Consider the following 15,696-nt stretch of genomic DNA (forward strand, 5'->3'; position numbering starts at 1 on the left):
TAATTCCAGGGAGGTTTGGTCAGGAATTAAATTACTAACTAAAGAATGTATGTCTGGAACACCAATGGTGTGAACAGGGTGCAAGACTCAAAAATATACAACTAAACAATAGGATAAAGAGTTGCACACCAGTCACAATGTATAGGGGAATAATGAAAAGCATAACTGCTATATGAATACTAGACTGAAAAATACAATGGACTATCTGAAATAAGTGAAAAACATGAAAATGGTATCTGCATAACTGCTATGAAAAATAGAAATGAGAGATATTTAGCCATTGTATTGATCAATGCAAAGGAGCCCCAAAACCAAACGCCAAGGTAATCTCTATTTTTGGGGTCCCTAACCTATGTGTAACCCCATTGGTGTTCCAGACATACATTCTTTAGTTAGTATGCACTTTTTGTCTGAGAACCCTGCCCCACCCATAGCCATGTCTCTTATTTCACACATATATAGCTTGGTCCCTTGCTTCCCATACAGAGCAAGTTTTTTAACTGCAGGTGAGGTTACACATAGGTTAGGGACCCCAAAAATAGAGATTACCTTGGCGTTTGGTTTTGGGGCTCCTTTGCATTGATCAATACAATGGCTAAATATCTCTCATTTCTATTTTTCATAGCAGTTATGCAGATACCATTTTCATGTTTTTCACTTATTTCAGATAGTCCATTGTATTTTTCAGTCTAGTATTCATATAGCAGTTATGCTTTTCATTATTCCCCTATACATTGTGACTGGTGTGCAACTCTTTATCCTATTGTTTAGGAATTAAATTACTGACTGGGCTTAATGTATGGTCTGCATGGGAGAGGAAAACTGGACAAGGCTAATGAGATGAATGAGTATTTCAATAGATTTAGCAATACATGTGTAACACCAACTGACGGAGGATGTGATTCTGGTGCAAATTCTGCAACATTGATATTGGAGGATGAGCAGACTAATTTGAGTCTCCGAAAATGATGTGAGGAGGCAGTTTGTCACTTAACATTGGTAAAGCTGCAGGGCCAGATGGACTCAGTCCTCGTGTCCTTAAAGTGTGTGCAGACCAGCTGTGTACGGTCTTTACACACCTATTTAATGGAAGTCTACAAACACAGAGGGTACCAGTGTTATGGGAAAACTTCCTGTCTGGTTCCGGTACCCAAGACTACTTCTCCCGCAACCCTAAATGACTATCGTCCTGTAGCCTTAACATCTTACGCTATGAAGGCCTTGGAAAGATTAGTGCTTGCTCACTTGAGTCTGAGGGTGAGGGCTTTTATTGATCCCCTACAGTTTGCTTACCGGCATAGATTGGGGGTGGACGATGCTATTCTTTCTCTGCAAATACTGTACATTCATTTTTGGAGAATGACGGAACCACTGTGCGAGCGATGTTCTTTGATTTCTCGAGTGCATTTAACACCCTGCAGACACTTTTACTACACAAAAAGATGACTGATATGAAGGTGGAGGAGGGGATGAGAAATTGGATAACTGACTACCTATCAGATCGGCCACAGTTTGTACAGATGGGAGCAGTTGTGTCTAGCAGATTATTGAGCAGTGTAGGTGCCCCTCAGGGATTGGTGCTAGCGCCATCCTATTCACACTGTATACATCAGACTTTCAGTATAAATCTGATTTTTGTCACCTTCAAAAATTCTTGGATGACTCCGTGGTTGTTGGATGTATTAGGGGGGACCAGGGTGATGAGGAATATAGAAGGGTGGTGTTGAATTTTGTGGATTGGTGCCATGGTAACTATCTACAACTAAATGTTAAGAAAACTAAGGAGTTGGTGGCCAACTATAGCAGGAGAAAGATGGAATGTTCACTGATCACTATTGCTGGTCAGGAGGTGGAGCAGGTGGAGAGTTACAAATATTTGGGGGTCCACCTGGATAGTAAACTGGACTGGAGATGCCACTCAGAGATGGCCTTCAAGAAGGGGATGAGCAGACTGTATTTCCTAAGGAAACTGAGGTCTTTTAATGTGTGCAGCAAAATGTTAGAAATGTTCTACCAGTCTGTAGTGGCAAGTGCCATCTTTTTTGCACTCATATGCTGGGGTAGTAGTGTGCAGGTCTCTGATGCTAATCTGAATAAGCTTATCAAGAAGGCAAGCTCTGCTGTTGGTTGCAATCTGGACTCTTTTGAGGAGGTAGTGGAGAGAAGAACTCTGAAAAAGTGTATGGCGATTATGAATAATAATGCACATCCATTATATGAGCTATTCATGAGACAGAAGAGCACCTTCAGTAACCGGCTAATCCTTCTGAGGTGTAAGAAGGAAAAATATAGGAAATCATTTGTGCTAACTGCTATGGGAATGTACAGCAATAACATTAGTGTTAAATCATCAAGGTGAATGTCTACTTTATTTTTTCTACTTTAAGTTCACTTGCTGTGTATGACCTTATCTAATGTATTATGTTCTTCTGTCAACTCTTGTCAATTATGTAATTCATGTTATGATTTAAGTTGTGCTGCTGTGATACCATCATTTCCCACGGGATCAATAAAGTGTACCGTATCGTATCGTAAAAAGACACACATCCGTGTTTTTCTCACTAATTGGCATGAAATCAGAATAAACCTGTCCCGTTTTTTGTCAATTAGGAACCAAAATTATTTCCAAATGCCTGAATGAGAGATAATGTTTTAAGGCATTTTAATTCCTTTCTGCAAAGTCAGTAGTTTACATACATTTCATTGGTATTTGGTACCATTGCCTTTAAATGATATGACTTGGGTCAAACGGTTTGGATCTCCTTCCACAAGCTTCTCACAATAGTTGGTAGGAATTTGGGATCATTCCTCGTGACAGAACTGGTGTAACTGAACCATGGTTGTAGTTCGCCTCATTCGCACTTTAAACTTTGCCCATACATTTTCAATAGGATTGGGATCAGGGTTTTGTGATGGTCACGCCAAAACATTTGACTTTGTTATCTTTAAGCCACTTTGTAACCGGTTTGGCAGTATGCTTCAGGTCATTGTCCATTTGGAAGACCCATTTCAGCCCAAGCTTTAAGTTCCTGGCTGATATTTTGAGATTTTGATTCAGTATCGCCACATAATCTTTCCTCATGATGCCATATATTTTGTGAAGTGCACCAGTCCCTCCTGCAGCAAAACAACCACACAACATGATGCTACCACCCCTGTATTTCATAGTTGGGATGATGTTTTTAGGCTTCAAAGCTTCTCCCTTTTTCCTCCAAATGTAACGATGGTCATTATGGCCAAACAGTTCAATTTCAGTTTGGTCAGACGACAGGCCAGGTCTCCAAAAATTAAGGTCTGTGTTCCTGTGTGTGTTTGCAAACATTAATCTGGCTTTTTTGTTATTTTGGAGTAATGGCATTTTCCTGGCAGAGTGGCCTTTCAGCCCATGTTGGTACAGTACTCCTTTCACTGTGGATAATGACACAAGCTTACCAGCTTCCCCCACATCTTCACAATGTCTTTTGGTTTTGTTCTTGGGGTTTACATGCATATGTCTGACCAAAGCACGTTCATCTCTCGTACACAGAAGCCGTCTCCTTCCTGAGTGGTATGATGGATGGCCATTAGCATTTTGTTTTTATTTACGTATAATTGCTTGTATAGATGAATGAGGCACCTTCGGGTATCTGAAAATTGCATCCAAGGATGAACCAGACATGTGCAAATCCACAATTCTCTTCCGGAGATCTTGGCTGATTTCTTTTGAGTTTCCCATGATGCTACACAGAGGCAGTGTTTTTCAGGTGTGCATTGAAATACAACCACAGGTGTGTCTCTAATTAACTCAGATGTTGACAATAAACCTATCAGAAGCTTCCAAAGACATGACATCATCATATGGGCTGTCCCATATTGTTTAAAGGCATTGTACTCTTATTGCATGTAAGCTTTTGACTTTGCAGAAAGTAATAAAAATGCCTTAACATTCTCTGTCTCTGTCTCTCTCTCTCTCTCTCTCTCTCTAATCTAGCATTTGGCAAATACAGTGCCTTGCGAAAGTATTCGGCTCCCTTGAATTTTTCAACCTTTTCCCACATTTCAGGTTTCAAACATAGAGATGAAAATTTTAATGTTCTGGTGAATCAACAACAAGTGGGACACAATTGTGAAGTTGAACGAAATTTATTGATTAATTTGAATTATTTTTTAATAACTGAAAAGTGGGGCGTGCAAAATTTTTCGTCCCCGTTAAGTTAATACTTTGTAGCACCACCTTTTGCTATGATTACAGATGCATGTCCCTTGGGGTATGTCTCGATCAGTTTTGCACATCGAGAGACTGAAACTCTTGCCCATTCTTCCTTTGCAAACAGCTCGAACTGAGTGAGGTGGATGGAGCGCGTTTGTGAACAGCAGCTTTCAGCTCTTTCCACAGATTCTCGATTGGATTCAGGTCTGGACTTTGACTTGGCCATTCTAACACCTGGATGCGTTTATTTATGAACAATTCTATTGTAGATTTTGTATATGTTAGGGATCAATGTCTTGTTGGAAGACAAATCTCCATCCCAGTCTCAGGTCTATTGCAGACTCAAACAGGTTTTCTTCAAGAATGGTCGGTCCTGTATTTGGCTCCATCCATCTTCCCATCTATTTTAACCATCTTCTCTGTCCCTGCTGAAGAAAAGTAGGCCCAAACAATGATGCTGCCACCACCATGGTTGGCAGTGGGGATGGTGTGTTCAGGGTGATGAGCTGTGTTGCTTTTACGCCAAACATTCGATTTTGGTTTCATCTGACCAGAGCACCTTCTTCCACATGTTTGGTGTGTCTCCCAGGTGGCTTGTGGCAAACTTTAAACCACACTTTTTATGGAAATCTTTGAGCGATTGCTTTCTCCTTGCCACTCTTCCATAAAGGCCAATTTGTGCAGTGTATGACTGATCATTGTCCTATGGACAGTCTCTCCCACCTCATGTAGATCTCTGCAATTCATCCAGAGTGATCATGGGCCTCTTGGCTGCATCTCTGATCAGTCTTCTCCTTATTTTAGATGACAGTTTGGATGGACGGCCGGGTCTTGGTAGATTTGCAGTGGTAAGATACTCCTTCCATTTCAATATGATCGCTTGCACAGTGCTCCTTGGGATGTTTAAAGTTTTTAGAAATCTTTTTGTAACCAAATCCGGCTTTGAATTTCTCCACAACAGTATCATGGACCTGCCTGTTGTGTTCCTTGGTCTTCATGATGCGCTCTGTGCTTTTAAAGAGAACACTGTGACAATCACAGAGCAGGTGGATTTATACGGAGACTTGATTACACACAGGAGGCTTATATTTATCATCAGTCATTTAGGACAACATTGGATCATTCACAGATCCTCAATGAACTTCTGGAGTGAGTTTGCTGCACTGAAAGTAAAGGGGACGAATAATATTGCACGCCCCACTTTTCAGTTATTGATTTTTTTTTTTTTTTTAAAGTTTAAAATCAGCAATAAATTTCGTTTAACTTAACAATTGTGTCCCACTGGTTGTTGATTCTTCACCATAACATTAAAATTTTCATCTTTATGTTCGAAGCCTGAAATTTGGGAAAAGGTTAAAAAATTCAAGGAAGCCAAATACTGCAAGGCACTGTATAAGTAATTTTGTTAATCCTCTGACCTAAAACATGAAAGTTCTATTGATTTCATGTCAGATAGTGAGACAAACAGACATATGTGTCTTTTTAGATAGTACAGTGGAACCTTGGTTAACGAGAACAATCCGTTCTGGGAGTGTGCTTGTTAACCAAGTTCCTTGTTCAGCAAAGCAAGATTTCCCATAGGAAATCATTGCAATGCAGAGAATTCATTCCACAACTTGTTACATGTCCCATCCTTGTGCCCTATTGTGCCATTCCACACACGTACAAACACACACGCACAAACACAGATTATGCTCACCTTTCCTTCCGTTCCATCGCCGGTCTCCTGGAACTTGCAGTTCGCCCGTACAAAAAGTGTATCAGGTAACCAATGCGACCGATTCCGGACCTTTTGCACTCAGCGAGCTGACGTCAAAGGCAGGAGCCGCTTGCCTCTGATTGGCCAGCGTGCTGCCTTTTGAGTAGTGCCTGACAGGCAAAGTTCCTTCCTCGACGCGATGGTTACCGGATACACATCCTGTGGAGGGAGGGCCTTCCCCTGTCAGCCGCTACTCAAAGGCAGCGCGCTGGCCAATCGGAAGCAAGTGGCTCGTGCCTTTGACGTCAGCGCACTGGGAGCTGAAAGTCCGGCATCGGTCGCCTTGGTTACCCGATACATGCAAGTTCCAGGAAAAGCCGGCGAGGGAACGGAAGGTAAGGTGAGCATAATATTTGTGTGTGCGTGCGTGTTTGTTTGTGTGTGTTTGTGCGTGCTTGTGTGTGTTTGTGTGGACTGCAAGAGCGGGTTAGAGCGCGGTGGATGTACGGAACCGGAAGTGTGTGCGGTGAGTATTTTGCTCATAAAGCAAGGCTTTCTCGTAAACAGAGTTACAAATTTACAGAAAGCCTTGCTCGTTAGGTGAAATACTTTCTAACTGGGTTACTCGTTAAGCGAGGTTCCACTGTATATGTAAACGTCTAGTTTCAACTGTAGCGTATACTTTGGTGGCAAAAAAAATTCAATTTTGGTCTCATCTGGCCACAGCATCTTTCTCCATACATTTCTGAGTCTCCCACATGTCTTTTTGGCAAACACAAAATGTGCCTTCCAATTTTTAACTGTAAGTAAAGCCTTTTTTTTTCTGGCCACTCTCATAAAGGCTAGCTCAGTAGATTGTATGGCTTATTGTGGTCGTATGGACAGATACTCCAAGCTCTGTTTGGGAACTCTGCAGCTCCATCAGGGTTACCTTTGGTCTCTGTGTTACCTCTCTGATTAACACCCTCCTTTCCCAGACTGAGAGTTTTGGTGGACGAGCCCTTTCTTGGCAGGTTTATTGAGATACCATGTTCTTTCCATTTGATGATAATGGATTTGATGGTACTCCGGGGATCATCAGAGATTGGGATGTTTTTTTTATAACGATCCCTGACTTGTACTTCTCAACAACTTTCTTTGAATTTTTTGGAGATCTCCTTGGTCTTCATGGTGTTTGGTTAGTGGTGCCTCTTGTTGCAGCCTCTGTGGCCTCTCAGTAAAGGTGTGTATATACTGACAGCTCACATGACATGTAGATTGCACACAGGTGGATTTCCTTTCACTAATTTTGTGACTTATGAAGGTAATTGCTTGCAGCAGAAAGTTTTTAGGGGCTTCATAACAAAAGGCTTGATTACATAGGCAAACATTTAATTTATGGGGAATTTTTTTTTTTAAATTTCTATGTGCATATATTTTTCTCACATCAATTCCCCAACTTAAGCTGGTGTCACACACAGCGACAACGACGTCGCTGCTACGTCACCATTTTCTGTGATGTTGCAGCGACGTCCCGTCGCTGTCGCTGTGTGTGACATCCAGCAACGACCTGGCCCCTGCTGTGAGGTCGCCGGTCGTTGCTGAATGTCCAGCTTCATTTTTTTGGTCGTCACTCTCCCGCTGTGACACACACATCGCTGTGTGTGACAGCGAGAGAGCGACGAAATGAAGCGAGCAGGGAGCAGGAGCCGGCGTCTGGCAGCTGCGGTAAGCTGTAACCAGCGTAAACATCGGGTAACCAAGGGAAGACCTTTCCCTGGTTACCCGATATTTACCTTTGTTACCAGCCTCCGCCCTTGCTGCCAGCGCCGGCTCCTGCTCTATGCACATTTGGCTGCAGTACACATCGGGTAATTAACCCGATGTATACTGTAGCAATGAGAGCAAGGAGCCAGCGCTAAGCAGTGTGCGCGGCTCCCTGCTCTCTGCACTGTGACATGTAGCTGCAGTACACATCGGGTTAATTAACCCGATGTGTACTGTACCTAGGAGAGCAAGGAGCCAGCGGCTCCCTGCTCTCTGCACATGTAGCACAGCGACGTTATGATCGCTGCTGCGTCGATGTGTTTGACAGCTAAGCAGCGATCATAACAGCGACTTACAAGGTCGCTGTTACGTCACAGAAAATGGTGACGTAACAGCGACGTCGTTGTCGCTGTCGCTTAAGCTGGTGTCACACTAAGCGACAGCGACAACGACGTCGCTGTTACGTCACCATTTTCGGTGATGTAACAGCGACCTTGTAAGTCGCTGTTATGATCGCTGCTTAGCTGTCAAACACAGCGACGCAGCAGCGATCATAACGTCGCTGTGCTACATGTGCAGAGAGCAGGGAGCCGCGCTTAGCGCTGGCTCCTTGCTCTCCTAGGTACAGTACACATCGGGTTAATTAACCCGATGTGTGCTGCAGCTACATGTCACAGTGCAGAGAGCAGGGAGCCGCGCACACTGCTTAGCGCTGGCTCCTTGCTCTCCTTGCTACAGTATACATCGGGTTAATTACCCGATGCGTACTGCAGCCACATGTCACAGTGCAGGAGCCGGCACTGGCAGCAAGAGCGGAGGCTGGTAACCAGCGTAAACATCGGGTAACCAGGGAACGGTCTTCCCTTGGTTACCCGATGTTTACGCTGGTTACAGCTTACCGCAGCTGCCAGTGCCGGCTCCTGATCGCTTCATTTCGTCGCTCTCTCGCTGTCACACACAGCGATGTGTGTGTCACAGCGGGAGAGTGACGACCAAAAAATGAAGCTGGACATTCAGCAACGACCGGCGACCTCACAGCAGGGGCCAGGTCGTTGCTGGATGTCACACACAGCGACAGCGACGGGACGTCGCTGCAACGTCACAGAAAATGGTGACGTAGCAGCGACGTCGTTGTCGTCGTCGTTATGTGTGACACCAGCTTTAGTGTGAACCCAGCTTTAGTCTTATTTAGTGCTGATACCTCACACACTAATCGTATTACAAAAATATTTAAACACAGGTTGTAATTTACATTTGTATAACAGTGTAACATTTGTGTGCACTCTAACTCAACACGGCCATTAATGTCTGAACCGCTGGCCATAAAAGTGAGTACACCCCTTATTAAAAATGGCCATAGCCATTTTCCCTCTTTTGTTGTCATGCGACTCATTAGTGTTACAAGGTCTCAGGTGTAAATTGGGAGCAGGTGTTACATTTGGTGTTATCGCTCACACACACTCACTGGAAGTTCAACATGGCACCTCACTTTTGTGATATATTGTATATGACTGTATCTATAAATAAATATTAGCTTTAGTTATCTCGATAGATAGATATATTTGCTTTTTGTTACATACATTGGCTAAAATGCATCATGTTTTGAAAATGAGTGAGTGATTTAAAGCATTTTGGCCAATGTATGTAACAAACAGCAATGAACAGAAAATAAAAATAGAACTTTCGGATACAGATAAATCCTGCAGTTTTTTGTGGTTTTTCTAACTAATTCAGTGTAGGGACTCGCAAGTGTGAGAATCCTTGACGAACGGATTGCGAGCTTACATATTTTGGGCCAAAATATAAACTAATATCTCACTATTTGAGGTATGGCACATTTTATCCATTTTTGCAGGATGTGTGTGGACCTTTTGAATTCAGGTGGTTAAATGGTGAGCCTGTCATGTGTTATGTACTCATAGTGCTAACTGACCCGCCTGGACCTGGTGTTGTGCGTCATTTATAGGCCATTATTCAGACACTGTGCGTCTCGTGTATCCGTGCGAGATGCACTTATATAGTGCTGTTTTGCCCGCCTGACCTGGGTTTCTGGCGTCATTTATAGGTCACAGTTCAGACACTGTGCATTTCACTCATTATATGATGGGCTCCCAGTGCAAGCCTTATTAGTGTGCATGTCTTATGCTAAGCAGCCGCCCCTCCCCCCTAATGTGGAGGTTGAGTGGCTGTGACATCAGCATCTTGCACCTCGGCTGCAGCCATCTTCATGAGGAAGGCTCACCACATTCTGTGTGTGCACATATCATTTGTCTTGGCTCCTTTTTGGTGTTTTTTTGATGTAGTTTTTTGTGGTTTTTCTAACTAATTCAGTGTAGGGACTCGCAAGTGTGAGAATCCTTGACGAACGGATTGCGAGCTTACATATTTTGGGCCAAAATATAAACTAATATCTCACTATTTGAGGTATGGCACATTTTATCCATTTTTGCAGGATGTGTGTGGACCTTTTGAATTCAGGTGGTTAAATGGTGAGCCTGTCATGTGTTATGTACTCATAGTGCTAACTGACCCGCCTGGACCTGGTGTTGTGCGTCATTTATAGGCCATTATTCAGACACTGTGCGTCTCGTGTATCCGTGCGAGATGCACTTATATAGTGCTGTTTTGCCCGCCTGACCTGGGTTTCTGGCGTCATTTATAGGTCACAGTTCAGACACTGTGCATTTCACTCATTATATGATGGGCTCCCAGTGCAAGCCTTATTAGTGTGCATGTCTTATGCTAAGCAGCCGCCCCTCCCCCCTAATGTGGAGGTTGAGTGGCTGTGACATCAGCATCTTGCACCTCGGCTGCAGCCATCTTCATGAGGAAGGCTCACCACATTCTGTGTGTGCACATATCATTTGTCTTGGCTCCTTTTTGGTGTTTTTTTGATGTAGTTTTTTGTGGTTTTTCTAACTAATTCAGTGTAGGGACTCGCAAGTGTGAGAATCCTTGACGAACGGATTGCGAGCTTACATATTTTGGGCCAAAATATAAACTAATATCTCACTATTTGAGGTATGGCACATTTTATCCATTTTTGCAGGATGTGTGTGGACCTTTTGAATTCAGGTGGTTAAATGGTGAGCCTGTCATGTGTTATGTACTCATAGTGCTAACTGACCCGCCTGGACCTGGTGTTGTGCGTCATTTATAGGCCATTATTCAGACACTGTGCGTCTCGTGTATCCGTGCGAGATGCACTTATATAGTGCTGTTTTGCCCGCCTGACCTGGGTTTCTGGCGTCATTTATAGGTCACAGTTCAGACACTGTGCATTTCACTCATTATATGATGGGCTCCCAGTGCAAGCCTTATTAGTGTGCATGTCTTATGCTAAGCAGCCGCCCCTCCCCCCTAATGTGGAGGTTGAGTGGCTGTGACATCAGCATCTTGCACCTCGGCTGCAGCCATCTTCATGAGGAAGGCTCACCACATTCTGTGTGTGCACATATCATTTGTCTTGGCTCCTTTTTGGTGTTTTTTTGATGTAGTTTTTTGTGGTTTTTCTGGCCAATGTATGTAACAAACAGCAATGAACAGAAAATAAAAATAGAACTTTCGGATACAGATAAATCCTGCACATCCGATAACGAATATTCAAAACTTTATTTACATAGAAATCCAAACCAGTACATGGACATCTAAAAGCAGAGAAAACTGTCCAAAAATAATGATACCAGGTCTTCACCTGTGATGGGACTATAAAATCCCACCTCCTGTAGATGGTGAATAACAAACATGAAAAGCTCCGAACATGAGACCGTATTTTACTCCAGTGTGTCCTTGTGATAAACCCTCCACATGCAGTTGTGTTATATCGATTGTGACATCAGTAGACGTTTCTGCCAATATGGAGACGCAAGATCATTATGCAACAAATTTACCATTTGAAGTGGACACACTTTCTGTATCGTTACAATGCTAATAATACAGCAATCTAAAAAAGAATAGAAAGGTCATTTACAAGCCTCCAAAATTAAACTATTTAGGGACTGCTGACTCTTGTGTTTTAACTTGCAAATGCTTGGTTAGTTGATTTGACATTAAGACTGATACTAGTTTTATATGTGTTGACAAAATCCAGCATGATTCATTCTTCTTTCCTTCAATACTTGTACTCCAATGACCTTTTTACATTTTGGATGGTTGGTCGTGAATTATATTGAATGTGTTTGGCATCTGGAATGGGCACAGGTATTTGATGAACTGTCAACATGAAAAGTCATCAGTAACAGATCCATGGGGTCCAACTCATAGCGCACCCACCGATTAGCTGTTTTTTGTTCTGCCGACGTCTGAATGTAAGTACAGTGGAACCTTGGATTAAGAGTAACTTGGTTTGAGAGCGTTTTGTAAGACAAGCAAAGCTTTTTAACAATGTGTAACTTGGTTTAAGAGCAATGATTTGCAATAAGAGCAAATACCACGCACTCTCTTCAGGTTCTGTGCTTTCACCATGCTCTGACCTGCTCTGGAGGTAACTTTCTGCACATTCTATTAAGCATCTATCAATTTGCTTTTGTAGATACAGTATTGTACTTTCTTTCTGCTATTCCTTGTACTGTAATCTAATTGCCTGGGCAGTATTTTTACCCCACCTGCCCTTATTTTGGGGAGAATAGATTTGGGGTGTGTTGTGTTTTTTTTTTTTTTTGTGTTTTTAACTAGAATAAAGATTGTCATATTTATACATCATTTTTTCTCTATAGCGTATCTCCCGCATACCAACAATTCTATTGCAGTTTGATTTGTTTTTTTTTGTTTTTTTTTTTTACTGTGCAGTATTTTGTATTAGTGTACTGTAATAATTTTATATGAATAAATTACATTATTTTTTATTACTGTAATAAGTGTGGTTAAATACAGTAAATATTTTGGGCTGTGGAATGAATTGTCTGCGTTTCAGTTATTTCCTATGGGGAAAATCCGCTTTGATATAAGGGTACCTTGGTTGAAGAGGACAGTCCTAGAACAAATTATGCTCGTAACCCAAGGTTCCACTGTACTTTTGCATGGAGTAGCTGAGTGCAGCTCCATTCAAAGTATAGCAGATACTGGCTGCCATTGCTGGCTATCTTATACAGTGGAACCACAGTTAACGAGTAACCCAGTTAGCGAGTATTTCGCTTTACGAGCAAAGCTTGCTGTAAATTTGTAACTCAGTTTACGAGCAAGCTTTGCCGTACGAGCTAATACTCACCGCACACACTTCTGGTTACGTAATTCCACCGCACTCTGACTCACTCTTGCAGTCCACACAAACACGCACACACACATATTATGCTCACCTTACCTTCTGTTCCCTCGCCGGCCTCCCGATTCTTGTAGTTCGCCACTACAGGATGTGTATCAGGTAACCATCGTAACGATGGAGGAACATCCGCGGTCAGCTGCTACTCAAAGGCAGCACTCTGGCCACTCAAAGGCAAGCGGCTCCTGCCTTTGACATCAGTGCTCTGGCAGCGGAAGTTCCGGCATCGGTGACGATGGTTAACCAATACACATCCTGTACCGGCGAACTGCAAGAACCAGGAGGCCGGCGATGGAACTGAATGTAAGGTGAGCATAATGTGTGTGTATGTTCATTTGGTGATGTGTGGAATGGGGTATTGAACAAGTTGGGGAACAAATTTTCTGCATTCCAATGATTTCCTATGGGAAATCTTGCTTTGCTAGATGAGTAACTTGGTTTACAAGCACTCCCAGAACGGTTTGTTCTCGTTAACCAAGGTTCCACTGTACTTAGCCCAGACAACCCATTTTAAGACCTGATGACGGTTTTAATAACGTGTTATATAATCTCGTTACTTCTGTTTGGTTTATTAATTACTTTGTTTTCATGAGGAAACATCCTCTAAATCCCTGCTGGGCTTTACCTAAGCAAAGTCTATAAATCCTGTTAGGGTGGCTGAGTATCTTATCTCCACATTACATGCGGAGCTTCAGTATTGATACCTGTTAGCAGGGCTTTGTCCTTACCACCATTCTTGTTATCGTCAATTTCCAAGAAATCAGTACCTGGAATAAGTGTTTAATGTTGTCCCCTGTTTTGTGTCCTTAATAAACGGCAATCTGTATCTTCTTCCTGTTCTTTCCTGATAAAGCTGGTCTCTGTTCACTCTTGGTGCCACTATTTGTTTACAATTTTGGATGCTTACGTCAAACCAGAGAAAACTTGTTTATCGAGTTTGATGCTTTAATCCCCATTTGACACAGATGCGGTCGCACTGTAAAATGGGGTGCTGAATTTATATTCCAGTTTAATTGCATTTCTCATCAATGTTAAATTACCAGTATAAATACTGATTTTTTTTATTTTTTTTTTAATGCAAATCAGCCCACATTGATGCCAGTCTTTTGGCTATAGTCACCCTCATCCTGTTTCAATAGTGTATTTGTCAAATGTGATGTCATGATATACAGGAAGTTTGACTCTGTTTTGCATATTAAGGAAGCTTTTCGTCTCTGAGATTCTACTGAATTTTATAGGAAATGTTTCCCCACTAATTGCAGACAGTGTTTTTTTGTTTTGTATTTAGTTGCGGTTTATATAGCACGCTTTCAAATTTAATTTTTAGTTAACATTTTTTTTATTACTAATAGTCATTTGATAACATGCTAAATTATTATTTATTTTTTTTTGCAGGCTGATCTCAAATCTGGGGTTATGTCAAGTAGTAAAAAACCCGTAGACTACCAATATAGTAAGTGTATTTTTTTTTCTTTTTTCAACAGAACGTATTATTTACTTTTTAGTGTTGAATTTGAATTTGTTTTATTAGTTAGGGCAGAGTTATTAATCTAATGTTAAAGTTAGATGGTGCAGTTTTCGAATGCATGGTCTAGTGTTATCCCAAATGTATCACTTTGGTGTACCCTATGTGTACTGGCATAACTCTGTACAAATGTTAGGCACTCTTCTTTTTTCCACCTCTTGATTTGTGGTATGCGCTCAAGAGAGTAAGCGGTTCACTACCATACTGGGCACTTTCACTGGTCATTTATTTTCTGAGATGCAATGAAGTCAGTGCATTTAGCGACAACATGCCAAGCCAGGCAGTGACCTAAGAAGGAAGCAAATATGAATGTGAGCATTGAAGAGGATCAAGAAAATCCAAACTAGCTAACTGGTTCCAGTTAAGACCCTTGCCGAATATGAAAAGTAGTAGTTACCATTCAGAAAGGGGTTAACTCCTAACATACCAGCCACCTCTTTGTACATCCCATTGATTTTGATAACACAGGTCTGCAAAAAAAAAAAAAAAAAAAATTTTTCAAGAGCTGTTTTGGTTATTCTACGTAATCTTTGTTTTTGAGTGCGCTGAATACGAAAATGACCTCCGTTTTGTCATAGGACATTACATTTTCTGACAATTTTAAGTAGCTATGATAAATAAGATAATACCTCAAAATTAATGAAAATAGACTCATAAAATTAATTTTTTATTACAAATGTTTCATGAAAATAATTTTTTTAACTGCAATGAGCTCACTAACACACACTAAAATCGATTCTTCTTCCCTTTGAGGCTTCTCTTGGTACATTTACGCTTGTGAGTAGCATCTGTAATGTCTCTCTGAAGCGTCCAACAGTAGTCTGCCAACATTGTAATGCTCCATCTTCCTTGGTATCTTCTTTCCATCTCTTTAATGTCCTGGTGGAATCGTTCACCTTGCTCTTCACTCTCAGCTTCCAAATTTTCAGGAAAGTTGTCAAGGTGGGAATGGAGGAAATGCACTTTCAAACTCATCAGGCAACCTAATGCTTGAAATGTTTTTAGCATTCGTCCGACGATTTATTTTGTAGTCAGGGTCTTTGTTATTGCCTAAAAATTTCTCTACGACCTCTTTAAATGCTATCCACCCTTCTTTTTGAGGCTCCGTCATGGTATTGATAAACTCTTTATCAGCTATAAGCCTTCTAATATCTGGTCCGACGAACACACCTTCCTTCAATTTTGCCTCCAAGAGGCCTGGAAACTTGGCAACCAAGTATTTGAAGCATTCTCCATCTTTTGGAAGTGATTTTACGAATTGCTTCATCCATCCCAATTTG

The 15,696-nt window shown here is 41.7% G+C and overlaps 1 protein-coding gene across 4 annotated transcripts in view; it reads left to right on the forward strand.

Annotated features, from left to right (window-relative positions):
- Positions 1-15,696, forward strand: part of VPS13C (vacuolar protein sorting 13 homolog C) — a 492,503-nt gene that overhangs the window by 101,495 nt on the left and 375,312 nt on the right. For all 4 annotated transcript variants that reach the window (XM_075345525.1, XM_075345526.1, XM_075345527.1 and 1 more), the window contains one exon: positions 14,287-14,344. In XM_075345525.1, the coding sequence (XP_075201640.1) occupies positions 14,287-14,344 (58 nt within the window). The remainder of the gene's footprint in view (positions 1-14,286; positions 14,345-15,696) is intronic.

This window comes from Anomaloglossus baeobatrachus, chromosome 4, assembly GCF_048569485.1.
Source record: "Anomaloglossus baeobatrachus isolate aAnoBae1 chromosome 4, aAnoBae1.hap1, whole genome shotgun sequence".
NCBI classification, from domain to species: Eukaryota; Metazoa; Chordata; class Amphibia; order Anura; family Aromobatidae; genus Anomaloglossus; species Anomaloglossus baeobatrachus.